This window comes from Orycteropus afer, unplaced genomic scaffold (genome assembly GCF_000298275.1).
Source record: "Orycteropus afer afer isolate SDZICR_OR568_19922 unplaced genomic scaffold, OryAfe1.0 scaffold00440, whole genome shotgun sequence".
Lineage (NCBI taxonomy): Eukaryota > Metazoa > Chordata > Mammalia > Tubulidentata > Orycteropodidae > Orycteropus > Orycteropus afer.
Window position 1 is genome coordinate 553,115 of NW_006922027.1, and position 18,909 is coordinate 572,023.

The following is an 18,909-nucleotide window of genomic DNA, read 5'->3' on the forward strand; positions in this document are numbered from 1 at the left end:
CAAGATCTGTACCTCACACCATACACAAAAATGAACTTGAGATGGATCAAAGACTTAAATGTGAAACCTACAACTATGGAGTTCCTCAAGGAAAAACGAGGGGCAAATTTAGGGGCTCTAATATATGGCACTCCTCGGACGGAAGATGGGGCAATTTACTTTCGTAGTGATACTGCCTCAGAAACCCAGGGAGGGGTTGCTATGAGTTGGATCCAACTCGATGGCACATAACAACAACAACAATATATGGCATAAATAGACTATCAAGCATAACTCAAAATGCACTAACAGCAGAAGAGAATCCAGATAATTGGGGTCTTCCATAAATTAAATTTTTGTGCCTCCAAAGACTTCTCCAAAAGAGTTATAAGAGAACATACAGTTTAGGAAAAAAATATTTGATAATGACCTATTTGACAAGGGACTTATCTCTAGAATTTATAGAACACTCCAACACCTCAATAACAAAAAGACAAACAATCCAATTAAAAAATTGGCAGAAGACATGAATAGACACTTCACCAAGAAGGATAGTCAAGAGGACAACAAACATATGAAGAAATGCTCACGATCATTAGCTATTAGAGAGATGCAAATCAAAACAACAATGAGATACCATCTTGTTCCAGCACTAGTAGCAAAGTTCAACAAGACAGAAAATAACAAATGCTGGCGAGGATGCAGAGATTAAGACTCTCTTACACTGCTTGTGGGACTGTAAAATGGTACAACCATTGTGGAAAGTAGTAGGGCGAATCCTTAAAAAGTTGGAAGAAGAAATTCCATTTGACCCAGCCATTCCATTACTAGTTATATACCCGAAAATAGTGAGAGCCATGACAAGAACAAACATGCACACCCATGTTCATCGCAGAACTATTTACAATAGCCAAAAGACAGAAACAACCTAGGTGTTCATCAACTGAGGAATGGATAACCAAACTAGGGTACGTACAAACAACAGAATACTACGCAACCCTAAAGAACAACCCAGACTCTGCAAAACACCACATAACGTGGATGAAGTTGGAGGGCACTGTGCTGACTGAAAGAAGCCAATCACAGAAGAACACATATTGTATTAGTCCATTATTGTCAAAGTAATGGAAAGGTTTCTACATGGAAGGAATTTTTTTTTGTTCATTACCGGGGGGGAAGGGGAGAGGGGGGAATGCTGTTAGATAGGTAGAGGTAAGTATTAATTTGGATGAAGAGAAGGGCAATGTACCAAATGTGAACGATAAACATGGTGGCATTGAGGAAGAGAAAGACATAAAGAGGTACATGGGAAGTACAGACAACAAAGATGAACCCTTTTGTACATACAGTACTGCATTGTCAGTGAAGGCAAACATGGGTATACGGGTGGATATATGGGTGGACAGGCTGAACTTCTAGGTATGTCTATGAAGCGGGGAGTGTACCCAAGACCATGTATAGGGTTGGAAGACAGTGGTCCTATAAGTTTATTTGTATGATCTGAATTCCCAGGTGTATAGTAGAGCTGACAAGAGACAAGGTTGTAGCCACTTCTTGGCCACAGCCAGCTACCCAGAGGGACCGAGTAGTTGAACCTGTGGGCTCGGGACCGTAGTTGCTAGGGACATCAACCTCAATTGGTATAACATACTACACAAAACAATGTTCCACCTCCTACTTTAGCAAGTAGCAACTGGGATTTTAAAAGCTAGCAAGCAGCCATCTGGATGCAATGATGGGTCTCTCCTTGTCCAGAGCAAAGAAGAATGAAGAAAACCAAAAATTCATGGAAACAATTAGTCCTAGTGACTGCTACATCATGCAATCCGCAGCCTATATGACTATGAGACCAGAAGAACTAGATGGTGCCTGGCTACCACTGTCAAACACTCGGAGGAGGATCTATGTAGGAGATCCTGGATAGAGAGGGAGAACAATGTGGAACAAAACTCAAAATCATTTGGAGAAGAAAAAAAGGGGGGGTGAGGTTTGCTGGTCTGATAGAACCTGGTGGAACCACTGAGACTATGGCCCCTAGCTGCCCCTCAGATCTGGAATTGAACCCACACCTTTGACAGGATGCTACCAGCCAAACAAAAGACAGGCATATGAGTTGAACATTTACCTGAGGTAGATACACTCCTTGGAGAGAACAATCCTGGAATAAAGGGAGACAGCTCAGGGGGCAGGAGTGCATTTAGGATGGACACAGGGAAGAGGTAACTATCAGGAGGACATGGGAGGTGAGCTGTTGCACTGTGGTAAACTGTAGTCAATGTCATAACACAAAGTGTATGTGAACTGCTGTATGGAAAGTGAATTTGCTCTGTAAATTTTCACCCAAATCACAATTAAAAAAAAAAAAAAGATCATTAAGTAGGAATAAATAAATAAATGATACTTAAAAAAAAAAAAAAAAAAGACCCAGGCCTAAACAACAAACTCAAAGGTAGAACAGAGGCACTAAACATGTTATTAGGCCAATTAACTGGGATGTGCCATGAAACCATGACCCTCTATATCCCACGGAACAAAATCCCATGAAGTTTTAGGGTGTACATAAGCAGTCTCCACAGCTATTATTTTTGTGTGTTTGCTACTCTTATAAACATATCTATCAGTTTTGCCAATTCAACTTTTTACAGGTGTACAACTTATTGATACTAACTGGCTGTGCAACCCTACCCTCAATTAATGTGATTTTTCTATCACCATTAATCACACCACCACCACCCCTTCCAGTTGCCTCCTGCCCCCGCTAACCACTAATAAACTTTGGTCTAGTTCTTGAAAGGTTTTTAAGCAGAGAAATGTATAGCAAGATGTTTAATTTCCAGTGGAACAGCAGAACTCTGGGTAAGAAATAAGCCAAAGTGCACAACTGAACATGCCCAAAGAGTACAGTATCTCGAAGTCATGGAAAAAGTTCAAGCAGACATATGAGTTGACTTTAGAAGGTTCTACAGTAGTATACTGAAGTTTCATTATGGCTTTCAGTCCTCCCATAGGGCTTCCAGTGACCTGTGTAAAGCTGTCTCAGCTGGTTTGTCCCAGGGCTTCTCTTCTCTCCACTGTATCCTTAGAAGAGCTCAACTCTTTACTTCAATTATTCACTGTCTCAGAAAGCTCTCAGATTTCCACCTCTATTTCTAACTTCCAGTGCTTAATTCCTCACAGCCTGAGAACTGTTTCCATCTAGAGTTTCTAACAGCATTTCAAATCTGACAGACATCTCACCTCAGTAGACCAGACACCTTAGACCAGCTCGCTAAGCCAGGAAACTGGGCCTCACCCATAAGTCCTGCCTTTCCACTCACTGCATCCTCAACCCATCACTGAGTCTTGTCCTTTCCTCTATTAGCATCATACCCACTTCCTCTGCACCTGCCCCTCAACAGTCCAGGTCCCCTTATCTCTCCTCTGCAGCAGTAAACACTGCACACCAGGCTCCTACTATCTCTTGCTCTCCACATAGCAGCTGCAGTTGTTTTTTGAAAAGACTCTCTGTACTTCATCACTTCCCTCTTGAACAATCCAGTCAAGAAGGCACTAGGTGGAGCAGAGTAGACCAGGTGTCTGCAGAAGTTTGGGGGAGACACAGTGGCCGTGATTTTGTGTGTGATGGGGTGGGGCATGGTGTGGGGTGTCAGAGCCCAGGTGAGGAGCATGTCCTCCTAGGGATAGCTTGTTGCAGGGCTGAGGTAGGTTTCTGCTTGTGGTATTTGGCGGGGGTGGGAGGGGAGGCAGTGCTAAGGTAGGAGCGACATGGAGTCCTAGATCGCCAACAGGGGTCATATGGAGGATAATGGCTAAACGGGTGATTGATCAAATAAGTAAATATATGAAGGATTATGGAATCCAGGTTTTTCACTATTGATGAAGGGAGTTACCAATATCGAAGGGGAGAAAACTAGAAAAGATCTTGTGGTGTTGGACTGGAATTGGAGGTATTAGCATGAACACATGGTTTTCAATTTTAATAAACAGATGATAGATAAGCAAATGTAGTTGTATGTTGTTGTTTTTAGGTGCCATTGAGTAAGTAATGACTCATAGCAACCCTGTATACAACAGAAGGAAACACTGCCCAGTCCTGCACCATTCTCACAATCACTGCTATGCTTGAGCCCACTGTTGCAGCCACTGTGTCAATCCATTTCACTGAAGGTCTTCCTCTTTTACACTGACCTTCTACTTTACCAAGCATGAGATCCTTCTTCAGAGACTAGTGCCTCCTGACAATATGACCAACGTATGGGAGGCAAAGTCTTTCCATCCTCATTTCTAGGGAGCATTCCAGCTGTACTTTTTCCAAGACAGATCTGTTTGTTCTTCTGGCAATCCATGGTATACTCAATATTTTTCACCAACACCATAATTCAAAGGCATCAATTCGTCTTTGGTCTTCCTCATTTACTATCCAGCTTTTTGCATGCATGAGATGAATGAAAATACAATGGCTTGCCTCAGGTGCACCTTAGTCTTCCAAGTGACATCTTTGCTCTTTAACACTTTAAAGAGATCTTTCACAGCAGAATTTCCAAATGTGATACATCATCTGATTTCCTGACTGCTGCTTCAATGGGCATTGATTCTGGATCCAAGTAAAATGAAATCCTAGACAACTCCAATATTTTCTACGAAATACAATATTTTATATATATGTATATAAATATATATGCATGCGTATACACACATGTATACACACACACGTGTATGTACAAATACATATGTATATATGTATGAATAAACATGCATGTATTTCCTATCTTGGTGCATTGCGGGGGTATGAGAGCAGTGATGCCTCAAAAGCAATGAGCAAACTTAGCACCAAGAGCTCTTCTAGAAGGAACCAGGTTCCTTAGAAAAATGACTGATTCCAGAGGTTGGGGCAGGGAAATTCCAAGATAAGCCTGGATCAATTTATGGTGCAAGACAGTGGTAAACTACTCCAAGAATGATGGGGACATGTCCAACGGTCAAGAAGCCACACTGGAGGGGCTCCCACTGGCCAAAACTGGACAACCCAAGCATCAAAAATAATAAAAGTAACTGATCATAACCACCAAATAAACAGGAAACCATGTGGTCATATTGATATTTACTTAGTCATAAAGTTGTTCTTACAAAGTTGCTGGGAAGTTGATTCTGACTCATGGTGACTCTGTGTTTTACAGAGTAGAACTAACTGTTCCATAGGGTTTTCTTGGCTGTAATCTTAAATACAACTAGATCACCAGGCTTTCTTTCAGTTGTTCCATGGCTTTCTTTCAGTTGTATCACTTGGTGAGTTTGAAGCACCAACCTTTAGGTCAGTAGTAGAGGGAAAACTGTGTCATCTAGGGATCTACCTCCCCATGTAATACTTATTGTTTCCAAATAGAGAAATCATCACTTCACAGTAGAGACCCAGCATTTAATCCCTTAATCAAATGATCAAAGTCACCCCCACCATCGGGAACAGGGCAAAGTAAAGTCATACCACACTGATGGGTACACTGAGAACAGGCCTTCACTCTGTGACATTCCTTCCGAAAACATAGAGCCTGAATCTAATCAATGAGAGCAAATATCAGAAAATATTAAATTGGAGGATAATCTGCAATATAATGGACCTGAAATCCCAAAAATGATCAAGGTCACAAAGTCAAAAAAAGATTGAGAAACTGCTCCAGAATGAAGGAGAATATACAGACGTGACAACTAAATACAAAGCTTGATTCTGGATTGAATTCTTTGTAAGAAAGGGCATCATTGGGACAACTGGTAAAACTTGAATAGGGTTCGTTGACTGGACAGTAGGATACAGTTGAACTTATCAGTATAGCCAATCAACTGGATTTGACATTTATGGAATACTTCACCCAACAATAGTAGAATATACATTTTTTTCTCAAGTTCACATGGAACATTCACCAAGGGAGACCACATTCTGGGCCATAAATAAAGTATGCCCTTAGATCACAACAGAATTAAACCAGAAATCAATAAAAGAAAGATAGATGGAGAATCCCAAAATACTTGGAGAGTAACAACAGAGCTCTAGACAACACATGAGTTGAAGAAAGAGTCTAAACATGCATTTTGAACTAAATAAAAATGACAATGCACCTTACCAAAATTTGTGAGATGTAAAGAAAGCACTGCTTAGTGGGAAATATATGCCACTGAATATATATATTAGAAAAGAAGATGACTAATTAATCTAAGCTTCTACCCGTAGGAAACTAGAGAAAAGAGCAGTAACATAAACCTAAAGCAAGCAGTAGAAAAGAAAATTTGTGTAAGGTAGAAACTTTTTCAGAGAACAAAAACTCAGATGTTTACCACTAATAGAGAGTGAAAGAAAAGTGGTAGGTAGGACTGCATCCTGTCAAAGGTAAAAAACTTGTGAGACCTGGAAAAACAAGGCTGTCCTGTCAAGTTCTGGCTCTCAACAGGTTTCACTGTAATAATTAAAAAAAAAAAAAAAAAAAAATCAAGGAAATTAATAGAGAAAACTCAACAAAACTAAAAGCTGGTTCTTTGAAAAGATCAATAAAATTGATAAGCCTCTACCAGGCTAACCAAGGAAAAAAGAGAGAAGACACAAATTACTAAGAAATTTGTGAAATGAAATTTAAGAAATGCTGTTGTTAGGGGACATCAAGTTCTGACTCATAGAGACCCTATGATAACAAAAGGAAACATTACCCAGCTCCTGTGCCATTCTCACTATGTTTGAGCTCATTTTTGCAGCCACTGTGTTAATCCAGCACATTCAAATCTTCCTCTTTTTTAATCCTATGTCCATGAAAATGATAACTTAGAGAAAATATAATTCATTAAAAAACATAGATTATTAAAACTCACACAAGGAGAAACAGATAATCAGAATGGAATTTGGCCTATTTTTCTTTTTTAATTGAGTCAATAATTAATAACCTTTCAAAAAAGAAGCACCAGGCCAGATGATTTCACATGAATTCTATCAAACATTTAAGAGATACATCAATTCTTTACAATCTTCTCCGCAAAACAGAAACAGAGAAAACTGCTTACTACTCATTCTGAAGTCAGTTATTACCAGATAAAGACACTGAAAGAACACTACAAACCAGTATCTTTCATGAACATAGATGCAAAAATCCTCAACAAAATATTACCAAATCAAATCTAACAAGGTATGAAAGTTATACACAACTAAATGGTTTGCATCAAGGATGTATCTTTTCACCATACTTATTCAATCTGTATGCTGAGCAAATAATCCGAGAAACTGGACTATATGAAGAAGAGCACAGCATCACGATTGGAGGAAGACTCATTAACAACCTGCAATATGCAGATGACACAACCTTGCTTGCTGAAAGTGAAGATAACTTGAAGCACTTACTGATGAAGATCAAAGACTACAGCCTTCAGTATGGATTACACCTCAACATATAGGAAATAAAAATCCTTACAACTGGACCAGTAAGCAGCATAATGGTAAATGGACAAAAGATTGAAGTTATCAGGGATTTGATTTTACTTGGAACCACAATCAACACCCATGGAAGTGGCAGTCAAAAATTCAGATGTATTGTGCTGGGGGAATCTGCTACAAAAGATCTTTTTCAAGTATTAAAGAACAAAAATCTCACTCTGAAGACTAACATGTATGTGATCCAAGTCATGGTATTTTGAATACCTTAATATGCATATGACAACTGGACAATAAATAACTGGACCAGAGAAGAACTGATGAATCTGAATTGTGGTGTTGGTGAAGAATACTGAAATACTATGGACTTCCAAAAGAACAAACCTGTCTTGGAAGAAGTACAGCTAGAATGCTCCTCAGAAACAAGAATGGCCAGACTTGGTTTCATGTACTTTGGTCATTTTGGTAATTAAGGTTGTGTGTCAACTTGGCTGGGCCTGGTTTTGACTGGCTGGGCAGCCAGAGGATGTAGTTATTCCCCCCATGATGAGACTGGGGAAGAACTCCATGGTGGAATCTACTGTAAGCAGCACAGTAGCTGCCTTAGGGATGTGGTCTGCTTCCAGTATGTAAGAAGACAGCTTTGAGCATGGTCTCTGAGCTTTTGGGCATGCTTGCACCCTGCATGTAGCCAAGCCTTCATTCAGCAGCCTGCCACGTTTCCTGCCAATCTTGGGACTGTCTCTGAACTTGAACTAGTGGCCTGGCATGTTGTTTGGTAATCTTGGGACTGTGCCAATTTATTTGTCCACCTTGGGTTTGTTATCCTTAACAGCCAACAGCGGGTCTGAGTTAAGAGACAACTCCAGTTTTAGTGGGCCAGGAGCTTCAGGCAGGGCTGATGCTCAAAGTCAAGGGGTTTTTGCTGGCACTTTGAACTTGGACTTCTAGCCTCTTAAACTGTAAGAGAATAAATCTGTTTGTTCAAACCACCCATTTGTAGTATTTTCTGTTAGAGCAGCACTAGAGAACCAAAAGAGTCATGCTGTCAGAAGGGACAGGTAAAGGGGATGGTCAGCGAAAAATGAGAAGACCTTCAACAAAGTGGACTGACGCAGTGGCTACAACAGGCTCAAATATAGTAAAGGACTGTGAGGATGGCACACAAAAAGGCAGTGTTTTATTCTGTTGTGCACATTGTTGTTGAGAGTCGGAGTTGATGCCACAGCACCTAACAACAACAACAACAATGCTCATTAGTAGTTACTAAGGGTAGGGAGCGGGGGAGACAAAGAAGGACTCCTCAGGTAGTGGTCACTTTTTGTTTATAGAAATAGGAAAGGTAGCACTGAATATGGGTAAAGATTGAACAGCATGACTGATCAACAAGCTATACACAGGGAAAGTGGGTAAATGCTAGTGTACACAGTTTTGCAAAAATAACAGCAACCCAAAATGAGAGAGAGGCTGTAGATGCTGATACTAATTACACATAATCAATCACTTCATGGGATTAGTTCTCTTTGCTTAGAAGCTTAGGTAAATAGTCTCCTGGGACAATCTAGTCAATTGGTCAAAGTTTATGTTCTACTTCCCAGTATGATAAGTAGTGTCTAGGGTCTTAAAACCTCATGAGAGGCCATTCATGATACAGCTATTGGTCTTTATTTGTCTGGAAAAAAAGAGAAAAAAGAAAATCCAAGAGTCAGAGAAGGATCTGGACTATAGAACTAATTGTCTACATGAACCATTGCCTACTCCACATTGAGACCATAACTAGAGAGTGCCAAGCTACCACTACTGAATGTTCTGATCAGGAACACAATGTATGAATCATGATAAAAAGGGAGAAAACTGTGAAAAAGAACTTCAAATTCTTAAATAATCCAAACTTACTGGATCTACAGAGGCTGCAGGAGCCCCCAAGATTATGACGCTGAGTTACTCTTCAAACCCTGAGTTGAAACTATCCTCTTAAGCTATCTTTAAATTAATTAACAGTTTAGTCCAAAGAGTAAAGATTTGTCTTCCTTGAGTACTGTGTTACCTAAGAAAAAAAAAAAAAATTTACCTAGGTAAGATCATGGTGTCAACTGTTATTTTAAAACACAGATAAGAAGGATGGGAGGTACAGTTGTTAGAAGTAAAACAACTAGAATAGAAATAACGAGGATGTTGACATAATCTGAAGAGTTTATCCATTGTCATTGATCATTATGTCTAGAAACTGTGGAATGGGAATGGGTTTTGCTATGTATATTTTCACTAAAAAGAAACGCATTTTCATTTTTTTTTTGGAATAATACTTTGTAGTTACCTTAAAGATTATTTTTTTAATCCAGGGTCTCTCAGATAAGAAATCCAACATGGAAAATCCAGGGTTAGAGCGGACTGTTGCCATGCCAACCCAGTATCCCTCGGAGCTGCTGGGCCTGATGTTATCTGGAAATCCAGGCATGTTCTCCACAAACATATCTGCCCCTCCCTTCATCAGACCAGACACGTAGAACCTGAAAAATTCACCCAAGTATACACTGAGCAACAGCCCCCCAATTTAAATAAAAAGTTTAAGCCAAGCCCAAGATTGGTGTAAGTGCAGTTAAAGTATAGGAAGGCAGAGCCTGCAAAGAGAGGCTCTTGTGTGGCCAGGGCCCAACTGGAGTAGAGAAGAAGGGCCCTCGGAGCACTGAGGATAAGACACCACCTTTGGCATTAGGCCAATCAGCAGTCACAGATTGCCATGCTCAAAGATGCTGAGAGGTGGCAGAGAGAACACACATACTTAGCATGACTGCTTAAAGAGAGGGGTGGCCTGCTGTATCCTAGGCTCTGTTATTCTGCATTCCCACCCACTAGGTGCAGAACCAAATCTGCAAGCAAATGGTAGCTCTGCTAACACTGCACATACCTTCTGATCCTTGCCATGGTTGTTTCTGCCACCAGGACAAAGTCCTCTGCTGGAGAAAGCTGGACACCATTAGGGAATCTCAACTGGTCCATTAAGACTTTCACTTCCTTGGTCACAGTGTCATATTCTAGCAGGCTGAAGAATAACAAAAGTAGAGAGTTATTATCCTGGAGACTCCATGGCTTTCCACTAGCCTGGGCCTTTGCTCCCCTTGAACCTTCAGGTGACTCAGCCTCACTGGAGGCCCCTTCTCATGCACGGCAGACGTCAGCACACTACACAATTGGTGCTCTTACTAGTCTGAGGAGGCTGACTCACTAAGAGGGTCAACCATAATTCCAGCCTCACAGGAGCCCCTGAGAGGATCAATCTGAAGCCAGCCTGCCTGCAAGTTCTCTCCTAGACTGCCAAGAACCACACCTTCACTAAGCCAGCTAAAGTCAGGCTGCCTCAGAAAAATGAGGAAGGGGCTGCATACTCCTGGCCCCTACCAGCATACACTTCCTGTGGGTAATGCACGTATCACCACCTGGCAGAAGTTTTATTTAATATTCTTATCTTTCTACTCTTCTCCCCTTGGATCATGTGAGCCCTCCCCTAAGCTCCTCATGATTGGGGGTAGTGGGTTCCTCTGCTTGTGGTGAGCCTGACAGCCCTGACTGCAGTGGCTGAAGTGTAGCTCAAGCACACTAGTGAATTCTAGAGGCAGCAGGAAAAATGGCAGGAGTGCCCCAAAGTGGATGATAGCATCTCTTAGTGGCAAGGCTGTTTAAATAGACATAAACAAGGACAACTGGCTCCAAGCACCTCTTTTTCACCTCTTTGAACAGTTACAAACCTGGCTTCTCAGAGGAGACATCTTCCCACATAATTCATCATCTTTCAGCTCTGAGGAAGAAAGCTAAGCTAGCATACCTGGCCAGCCACATCCCACCTGGCTAACCATATCCCAACACAGGCACGGTTACTGGCAAGAAACCAATGCTTCATCAAATCCAACGGCATATCACACTCTTGACGATCCAAATTCTTTAGTTTAAAATTCCATATATACCCTCTCTGTGTTCAGCCTCACAGGTGTACCTCAAGTACAACATACTGAGGCAGAGAGACACAGAAGGCAGTCAGGATCTTGGGAACTCTGGTATACTCTAGTCTAGAGCACCAAGAATTGCCCACTTCCCTCCTTTCTGCACATCCCCACACAAAATTCCAATCCACCCTCCTGTGAGGCTGTGTGAAACGGCTATAAGGCTTCATTAACAGGTCCCTCTTTCCAAGGCAAACCAAACCAGTCTGAATGAAATATTGTAAATGAAACTGTCCCCTACCATGGGGGCAATTACAATGTTGGTCTACTCACTAGATAAACCATTAATATGAAAACCTTTAAAGAGATATCTATCATATGGGGGAAAATATTTACCACAAATGCTATTTTAATTTTATATGTCTTCAAAGAGAAAGTGAGGAGGCTATCTTGCTCTGTTCATCCAAGAATCTCCTAGAAGTAATTACACTTTGCTGAAGTTAGTCTCCCTGCATTATTTAACTGAGTATAAGACCTGAGTAAATACTTACCGTCCATCGTCCGTTCCCTCCATAACCAAAAGCAGATAATCTCGTCTTTGCCATTTACTGCTAGAATCCGTAAAATAAATTTTCCTCCCATCCTGAGTTATTGTAAGATCATTTACAAAGGACATTTTCTTTCCCTCAATTGGTGTCTCAGAAGACAACAGCAGTTTCACTTCACCTGCATTTTTATAAAAAGAAAAATAAAAAAAGTCTTGCTTTCATCTTAAGAACTTGTTTTTCAATAATCTCAAAACATTAATCAGCATAATTGGTTTAAAAAGAAAGCTATGATGAGCTTTTCCATGTCATTTGTCATTCCTTCTTACCAAAAAAAAAAAAAAAAAAGCAGTGCTAGGTAATGACTTTGTTCAGACTAACTTCATTAACAGCAGAATGCTTCCTCGTAAGGATGAAAAACTTTTCCTCTATTGAGACCAAGTAACTTAAAAAGCTATTGAAGTAACTCAGGTAAAAAAAAAAAAAACAATTTAATTCCATTTGTTTGCCTGAGAGAAATAGAAATTGCCCACTCTCATCTACTTTTCAAATAAAGAATAACTAGCAATAGTAGTTGTTGTTATCCATAAGGTTTTCATGGCTAATTTTCAGAAGTGATTGCCAGGTCTTTTTCCTAGTCCTTCTTACCCTAGAAGCTCTGCTGAAACCTGGACACTATGCTTGATCCTACTGGTATTTGAGATACCAGTGGCATAGCTTCCAGTGGCATAGGAACACAAAAGCAAAATAGTACAACAAACTGACAGATGGATAGAGGAAATTAGTCAAAGAAAACGTTATAGGTAACAACAGAACACTGTCTGATACAACGCTGGAAAATGAGCCCTTCAGCTTGGAAGGCACTCAAAATATGACTGAGAAAAAGCTTCTTCCTCAGAATAAAATCAGCTTTAATGACATGGATGGAGTAAAGCCTTCTGGAGCTTCATTTGTTGATTGGCATGACTCAAAATTAAAAGTAAACATTAATAATCAGAATGCAATATGTACAAAACATGAATCAAGAACATTTGGAAGTTATAAAAAAATAGCATGGAACAAATGCTTGAATATCAGTATCCCAGGCATTAGTGAGCTGAAACAGACCAGCATTGACCATTTTGAATCAGACAATCATATGGTCTACTACATTGGAAATGACAAATTGAAGAGGAATGGCATTGCACACGTTGTCAAAAATAACATTTCGAGATCTATCCTGAAGTACAATGCTGTCAATGAATAAGACTATTATTTAAATTTAGGTACCAACCACAAATGCTAAGGATAAAAAATTTGAGATTTTTACAAACTGCTCCAGTCTGAAATTGATAATTAGTAATAAGCAGAACGTGAATGTTGGGAACAAAGGACAATCAGTAGTTGGAAAATAGAACCTTGGTAATAGGAATGATGCCGAAGATCACATGATAAAATTCTGCAAGACCAATGACTTATTCATTGGAAATACTTTTTTTTCAAAAACAAAAATGACAACTATATATGTGGACCTCACTGGATAGTTTGCATAGGAATCAAATCAACCACATCTGTGTAAAGAGCTGATGGAGAAGCTCAATATTGTCAGTCAAGATAAAGCCAGGGGACCACTGCAGACAGATCATCAATTGCTCATACACAAGTTCAAACTGAAGCTAAAGGAAATCAAAGCAAGTTCAAGAGAGCCAAAGTATAGCCCTGAGTATATCCCACCTGAATATAAAGCCCATCTCAAGAAAAGATTTAACACAATGAACACTAATGACTGAAGACCAGGAGAATTGTAATACAGATGGTATTAAGGACATCATACATAATGAAAGATGTATGCAAAATGGATGTCAGAAGAGACTCCAAGCCTCAAGGTGCAACACTGAAGGAAGGATTCTTTGGGTAAAAAAATGAATGATGCAAAAAGCATCAAAAGACAGAAGAAATACACTGCACCAAAAAGAAGTGGTGGACATTCAACCATGTCAGGAGGTAGCATGTCATCAGCAACTACTGATACTAATGGAAAAGTACAAGTAGCACTGAAGTCATGGGCAAAAAATAAAGCTCTAGGATATGATGTGATACCAGTTGAGATGCTTCAACAAACAGATGCAAAGCTGGAAGAGCTTACTCATCTATTTCAAGAAATTCAGAAGATAGCTTTCTGGACAACTGACTGGAAGAGATCCATATTTGTGCCTGTTCCAAAAAAACGCAATGAAACAGAATGTGGAAATTATCTAACAATATCACTGGTATCACATACTAGCAAAATTTTACTGAATATAATTTTAAAATGTCTGCAGCCATACACTAACAGGAACTCCCAGAAGTAGAAGTCAGACTTCAGAAGAGGACATGAGATGATGAGTATCACTGCTGTCAGATCGATCTTGGCTAAACAGAGAATATCAATAAGATATTTACCTGTGTTTTATCAATTGTGCAAAGGCATTCAATCATGTGGATCATAACAAATTATGAGTTATAGGAATTCTAGAAAATTTAATTGTGCTCCTGTGGAACCTCTGTATGGATCAAGAGTCAATCGTTTGAACAGAACAAGGAGATACAGCATGGTTTAAAACTGGAAAAGGTGTGCAGCAAGTTGTATTCTTTCACCTTACTTATTCAATCTATATGCTGAACAATCGGAGAAGCTGGGTTATATGAAAAATAACATGTCACCAGAACTGAAGGAAGTCTCATTAATAACCTGCCATTTACAGATGTTACAACCTTGTTTGCCAAGTGGTGATGACTTGAAGCACTTACTGATTTAAAAAAAAAAAAAAAAGTTTACAGTATGGATTATACCTGAACATAATGGGGAAAAAAAAACCCTTACAACTGGACAATATCATGATAAACAGGGAAGAAACTGAAGTTGTCATGGATTTCATTCTTCTTGGACACACAATCAATGCCCATGGAAGTAGAGGTCAAGAAAGCAAACAATATTTTGCATTAGGCAAATCTGCTGCAAAAGACCTCCTTGAAGTGTTAAAAAGCCAAGATATTACTCTGATGACTAAGATATGTCTGACACAAGTCATTGCATTTTCAACTGCCTCTTATACATGCAAAATCTGTACAATAAAAAATGAAAAACTCTTATCTGCAAGTTGTGGTGTTGGTAACAAAAACTGAATATGCCATGGACTATAAGAAGAACTAACAAATCTGTTCTGGAAGTAGTACAGCCAGAATGATCCTCAGATGAGAGAATGGTACAGTTTCATCTTGGATACTGTGGGCATACCATCAGGAGGGAACATCACTGGAAAAAGACAGCATGTTTGGTACAGTAGAGGGTCAGTGAAAAAGAAACAAATCCTCAACGAATGGGACTGACACAGTCACTGCAACAATGGGGTCAAATACATACAAATGATTGTGAGGATGGCACAGGACCATGCAACGTTTTCTCCATTTACACATAAGGTCACTAAGAGTCAGAGCTGGCTCGATGGCACCTAACAACAGTAACAACAATAGTAGTAGTAGTAGTAAGTTTTTAAACCTAATAGAACCAAATATTTATTGAGTACTATGTTCTTTCCAGAATCCCTGGTGGCAGTGGTTAAACACTCAGCTGTAAACCAAAAGTTGGTAGTTTGAACCCACCAGCTGCTCCGAAGAAAGATGTAGCTTCCATAAGACTGTAACACTGACCAAGGGCCACAAGCTCAGGGGTTCCACCAATTCCTATCAGACCAGTAGGCCTAGTCTTTTTTATGATTTTGAGTTTCACTGCACATTTTTCCCTTACTCTATGTTGTTGTTGTTGTTGTTAGGTGCCATCAAGTCATCTCCGACTCATAGCGACGCCATGCACAGCAGAATGAAACCCTGCCTGATCCCGCACCAGCTCCACGATCCCTGCTATACTTGAGCCCATCATTGCAGCCACCGTGTCAATCCATCTCGTTGAAGGCCTCCCCCTCTTTCATCGACCCTCCACCTTACCAAGCATGACACCCTTCTCCAGGGAATGGTCCCTTCTGACAACATGACCAAAATAGGTGAGACGAAGTCTGGCCATTCTTGCTTCCAAGGAGCATTCCAGCTGCACTTCCTCCAGGACAGATCTGTTAGTTCTTTTAGCAGTCCATGGTACTTTCAGCATTCTTCACCAGCACCACAACTCAAAAGCATCAACCCTTCTTCGGTTTTCCTCATTCATTGTCCAGCTCTCACATGCATATGAGATGATTGGAAATATCATGGCTTGTGTCAGGCATACCTTAGTCCTCAAGGAGACATCCTTGCTCCTCAGCACTTAAAACGGTTCCTTCGCAGTTGACTTTCCCAATGCTACACGTCGTCTAATGTCCTGACTGCTGCTTCCACTGGCATCGAATGTAGAACCAAGCAACGTGAATTCTTTCACAACCTCAATCTATGTAAGACCTTCTATTATGATTCCTTTCAGAGCAGTCAGCAGTGGTTGCCAGGTACCATCTAGTTTTTCTGATCTCAGGATCAAGGAGGCTGAGATTCGTGTTGTCCATTAGTTCTTTGGATAATGTTTCCATACGACTCTATTTTTCTTCACTCTGCTTTGCTTTGGACAGAGAGACCAATAGTTGCACACTATATGGTGCCTTGCTAGCTTTTAAGCATTACTACCTGGAATTCAATTTTCAGCCAAGCAATAATACCAGCCCTACAAGATGAACAATAATACAAAAGGGGTATGTATTCTTTAGAACATTCAGCCATACTAGATGAAAAAGCAGATTTTGCCCAGGGATAAAGCTCAGAAGGCAAGAAGGGACAGGAAAGAAGGACAAGTGGGAAAGGAAAACACAGGGAAGAAGCAGAGTGATGTTACATTGTGGGGACTGCAATCAATGTCACAAAACAGAACATGTATGAGTTGTTGAATGGAAAAACAGTTTACTCTGTAAACTTACACTCAAATCACAAAGGAAAGTTAGGAAAAAAAAAAGATTACAACCTTGGAAATCTTACGGAGCAGTTCTACTTAGTTGCTGTGTGTTAGAATTGACTCATGGCAATGGGTTTAATGGCTTCAGTTCTTCCCATGAAATCTCACTTAAACCTCCTATGAAGAAAGCACTATTATTATGCTTATGATAGAAGCAGAGGTTGCATAATCGACATTATCAGAGATGAAGCAGATGGCAGAGCTGTGGTCTACCTAAGGTGGGCAGTCTGCAGTGCCTGAGCTCAGGCCCCTGTGCTACCACCTGCCATAATAGACTTCCTTGTAGCATAAGCTTCCACCTGCGAAAGCACTTAGAACATATATGATAACACTTTCTCAAGGTAACATGGCCAGGTGGGGAAGATAAATGAGAGGAGAAGCTAAAGGAAAGGGAAAAATGAAGAGAGAGACAAAGGAGAAGGAGACAGAAGACTGAGAGACAGAAGACAAACAGAAAAGTAAACATAGGCCAAATCTTCATGGTTGAACATCCTCAAAATGAGACCACCTGAGACTATGTGGGTAAAACACAAATGTCAGTGGAAAATACAGCAATACCAAATGCCATTACAGGGTCTTTGCTACTAGCTAGAATTTATAGGCAGGAGTTCTGGTGACGTAGTACCTCAGGCATTTGACTGCTAACCAGACAGCTGGTGGTTCAAACACACCAACCACTCCTAGGAAGGAAAATTGGGCAATCTACTTCCATAGTGCTATCACCTCGGAAATCCAAGGAGGGGTCGCTATGAGTCAGATTCAATTCGATGGCAATGAGGTTTTTTTTTTCGGTTTGGCTCTCATTACTATTCAGACTACATTTTAATAAATTCTATTAAACTTGCACACATGCATTTTGTTTAAAAGATCTGAAACATCACAAAAGAATACAAGATGATGTCACATACGTTTCCAGGGATTTACTTCAAATAGTCCCTTGTAGGCATCAGCCACAAAAAGTGTCCTGTTGGGCCCTGCCCGGATACCCAGGGGTCTCCCACAGACAGGCTCATCATCTCGGGTTTCTAGGAAAATAAAGACAGGAATTGATAGCTGGCCTAAGAATTCTACCCATGCCCTCACCTGTCTCTTTGTAAATATACATCACACACACTCTCATAGAACTAAAAAAACTATGGTTTTAGTACTAGCATTGCCCTATCTAGTAGGTACAGTATTGCTGCCTGCGAGCCTGTTTGACATCAGCATCCGAGAATCAAACAACTACCTCAAGTGGTAAAATCAGGACCTTGGACTGACTCCTGAATCCTCCACTGGGAGTTTAAGCCCAACAGCCTGACCTGAATACCTGTACTAGCTATGAGAGTGACAATGCTTTTCTTCCCCAACATAACAGGAAAGCTGCTATTTTATTCCCTAGATTCATTCTCCTGCTCCATCACTAAGCTCCTTTTAACCTTGTGGCCATGCAGGTGTACTGCCAGGTGCTTATTGATCATTGCCAGGTGCTTACACCACGGGGTTTATGGCCAAAATATGGAATGGAGAAAAAGAATGATATGTATATATATCCATTATATTTAACTGTGTGGGTATGTGTGAGTGCCCATTAACAGAAAGGGGTCTAAAGAGTTATTCACTAAAATATTAGAAACAGTTATATCTGGAAGACTCTGAGGTGACTTCTGCTTTGTTCTTGGTATCTTTCTGCTGTATGAATTTTTACAAAAACATTCTAGCTATTAATAAATAATAGCTAATAAGAAGTCTGTGGCTATCAGATGAATGGATAAACAAAATGTGGTATAGTCATACAATGAAGTGTTAAGAAAAATGAAGTCCTGATACATGCTACAACATGGATGAACCTTGAAAATATTATGCTAAAGAAATAAGTCAGATGCAAAAGGACAAATATTGTATGACTCTATGTATAAGAAATAACTAGAATAGGCAAGGCATAGAGATAAACATTTATTAGTGGTTACAGGTGCTGGGGATAAAGAGGAAAAGACAGTTATTGCATAAGGGTTATTGCTAAGTTTCTGTTTGAGTGATGAAAAAGTTCTGGAGATAGTGGGGATGGTTGCATAGTGAATCTAATTAATGTCACTGAATTGTACAGTTAAAAGT

General features: G+C 40.1%; 1 protein-coding gene across 1 annotated transcript in view; it reads right to left on the reverse strand.

Moving 5' to 3' along the window:
• LOC103208467 (adipocyte plasma membrane associated protein) overlaps nt 1-18,909 on the reverse strand; it is an 89,724-nt gene that overhangs the window by 10,266 nt on the left and 60,549 nt on the right. The window contains exons 5-8 of the mRNA XM_007954174.1: nt 17,724-17,840; nt 11,874-12,048; nt 10,293-10,427; nt 9,702-9,894 (exon numbers count right to left, since the gene is read on the reverse strand). Of these exons, the coding sequence (XP_007952365.1) occupies nt 9,702-9,894; nt 10,293-10,427; nt 11,874-12,048; nt 17,724-17,840 (620 nt within the window). The remainder of the gene's footprint in view (nt 1-9,701; nt 9,895-10,292; nt 10,428-11,873; nt 12,049-17,723; nt 17,841-18,909) is intronic.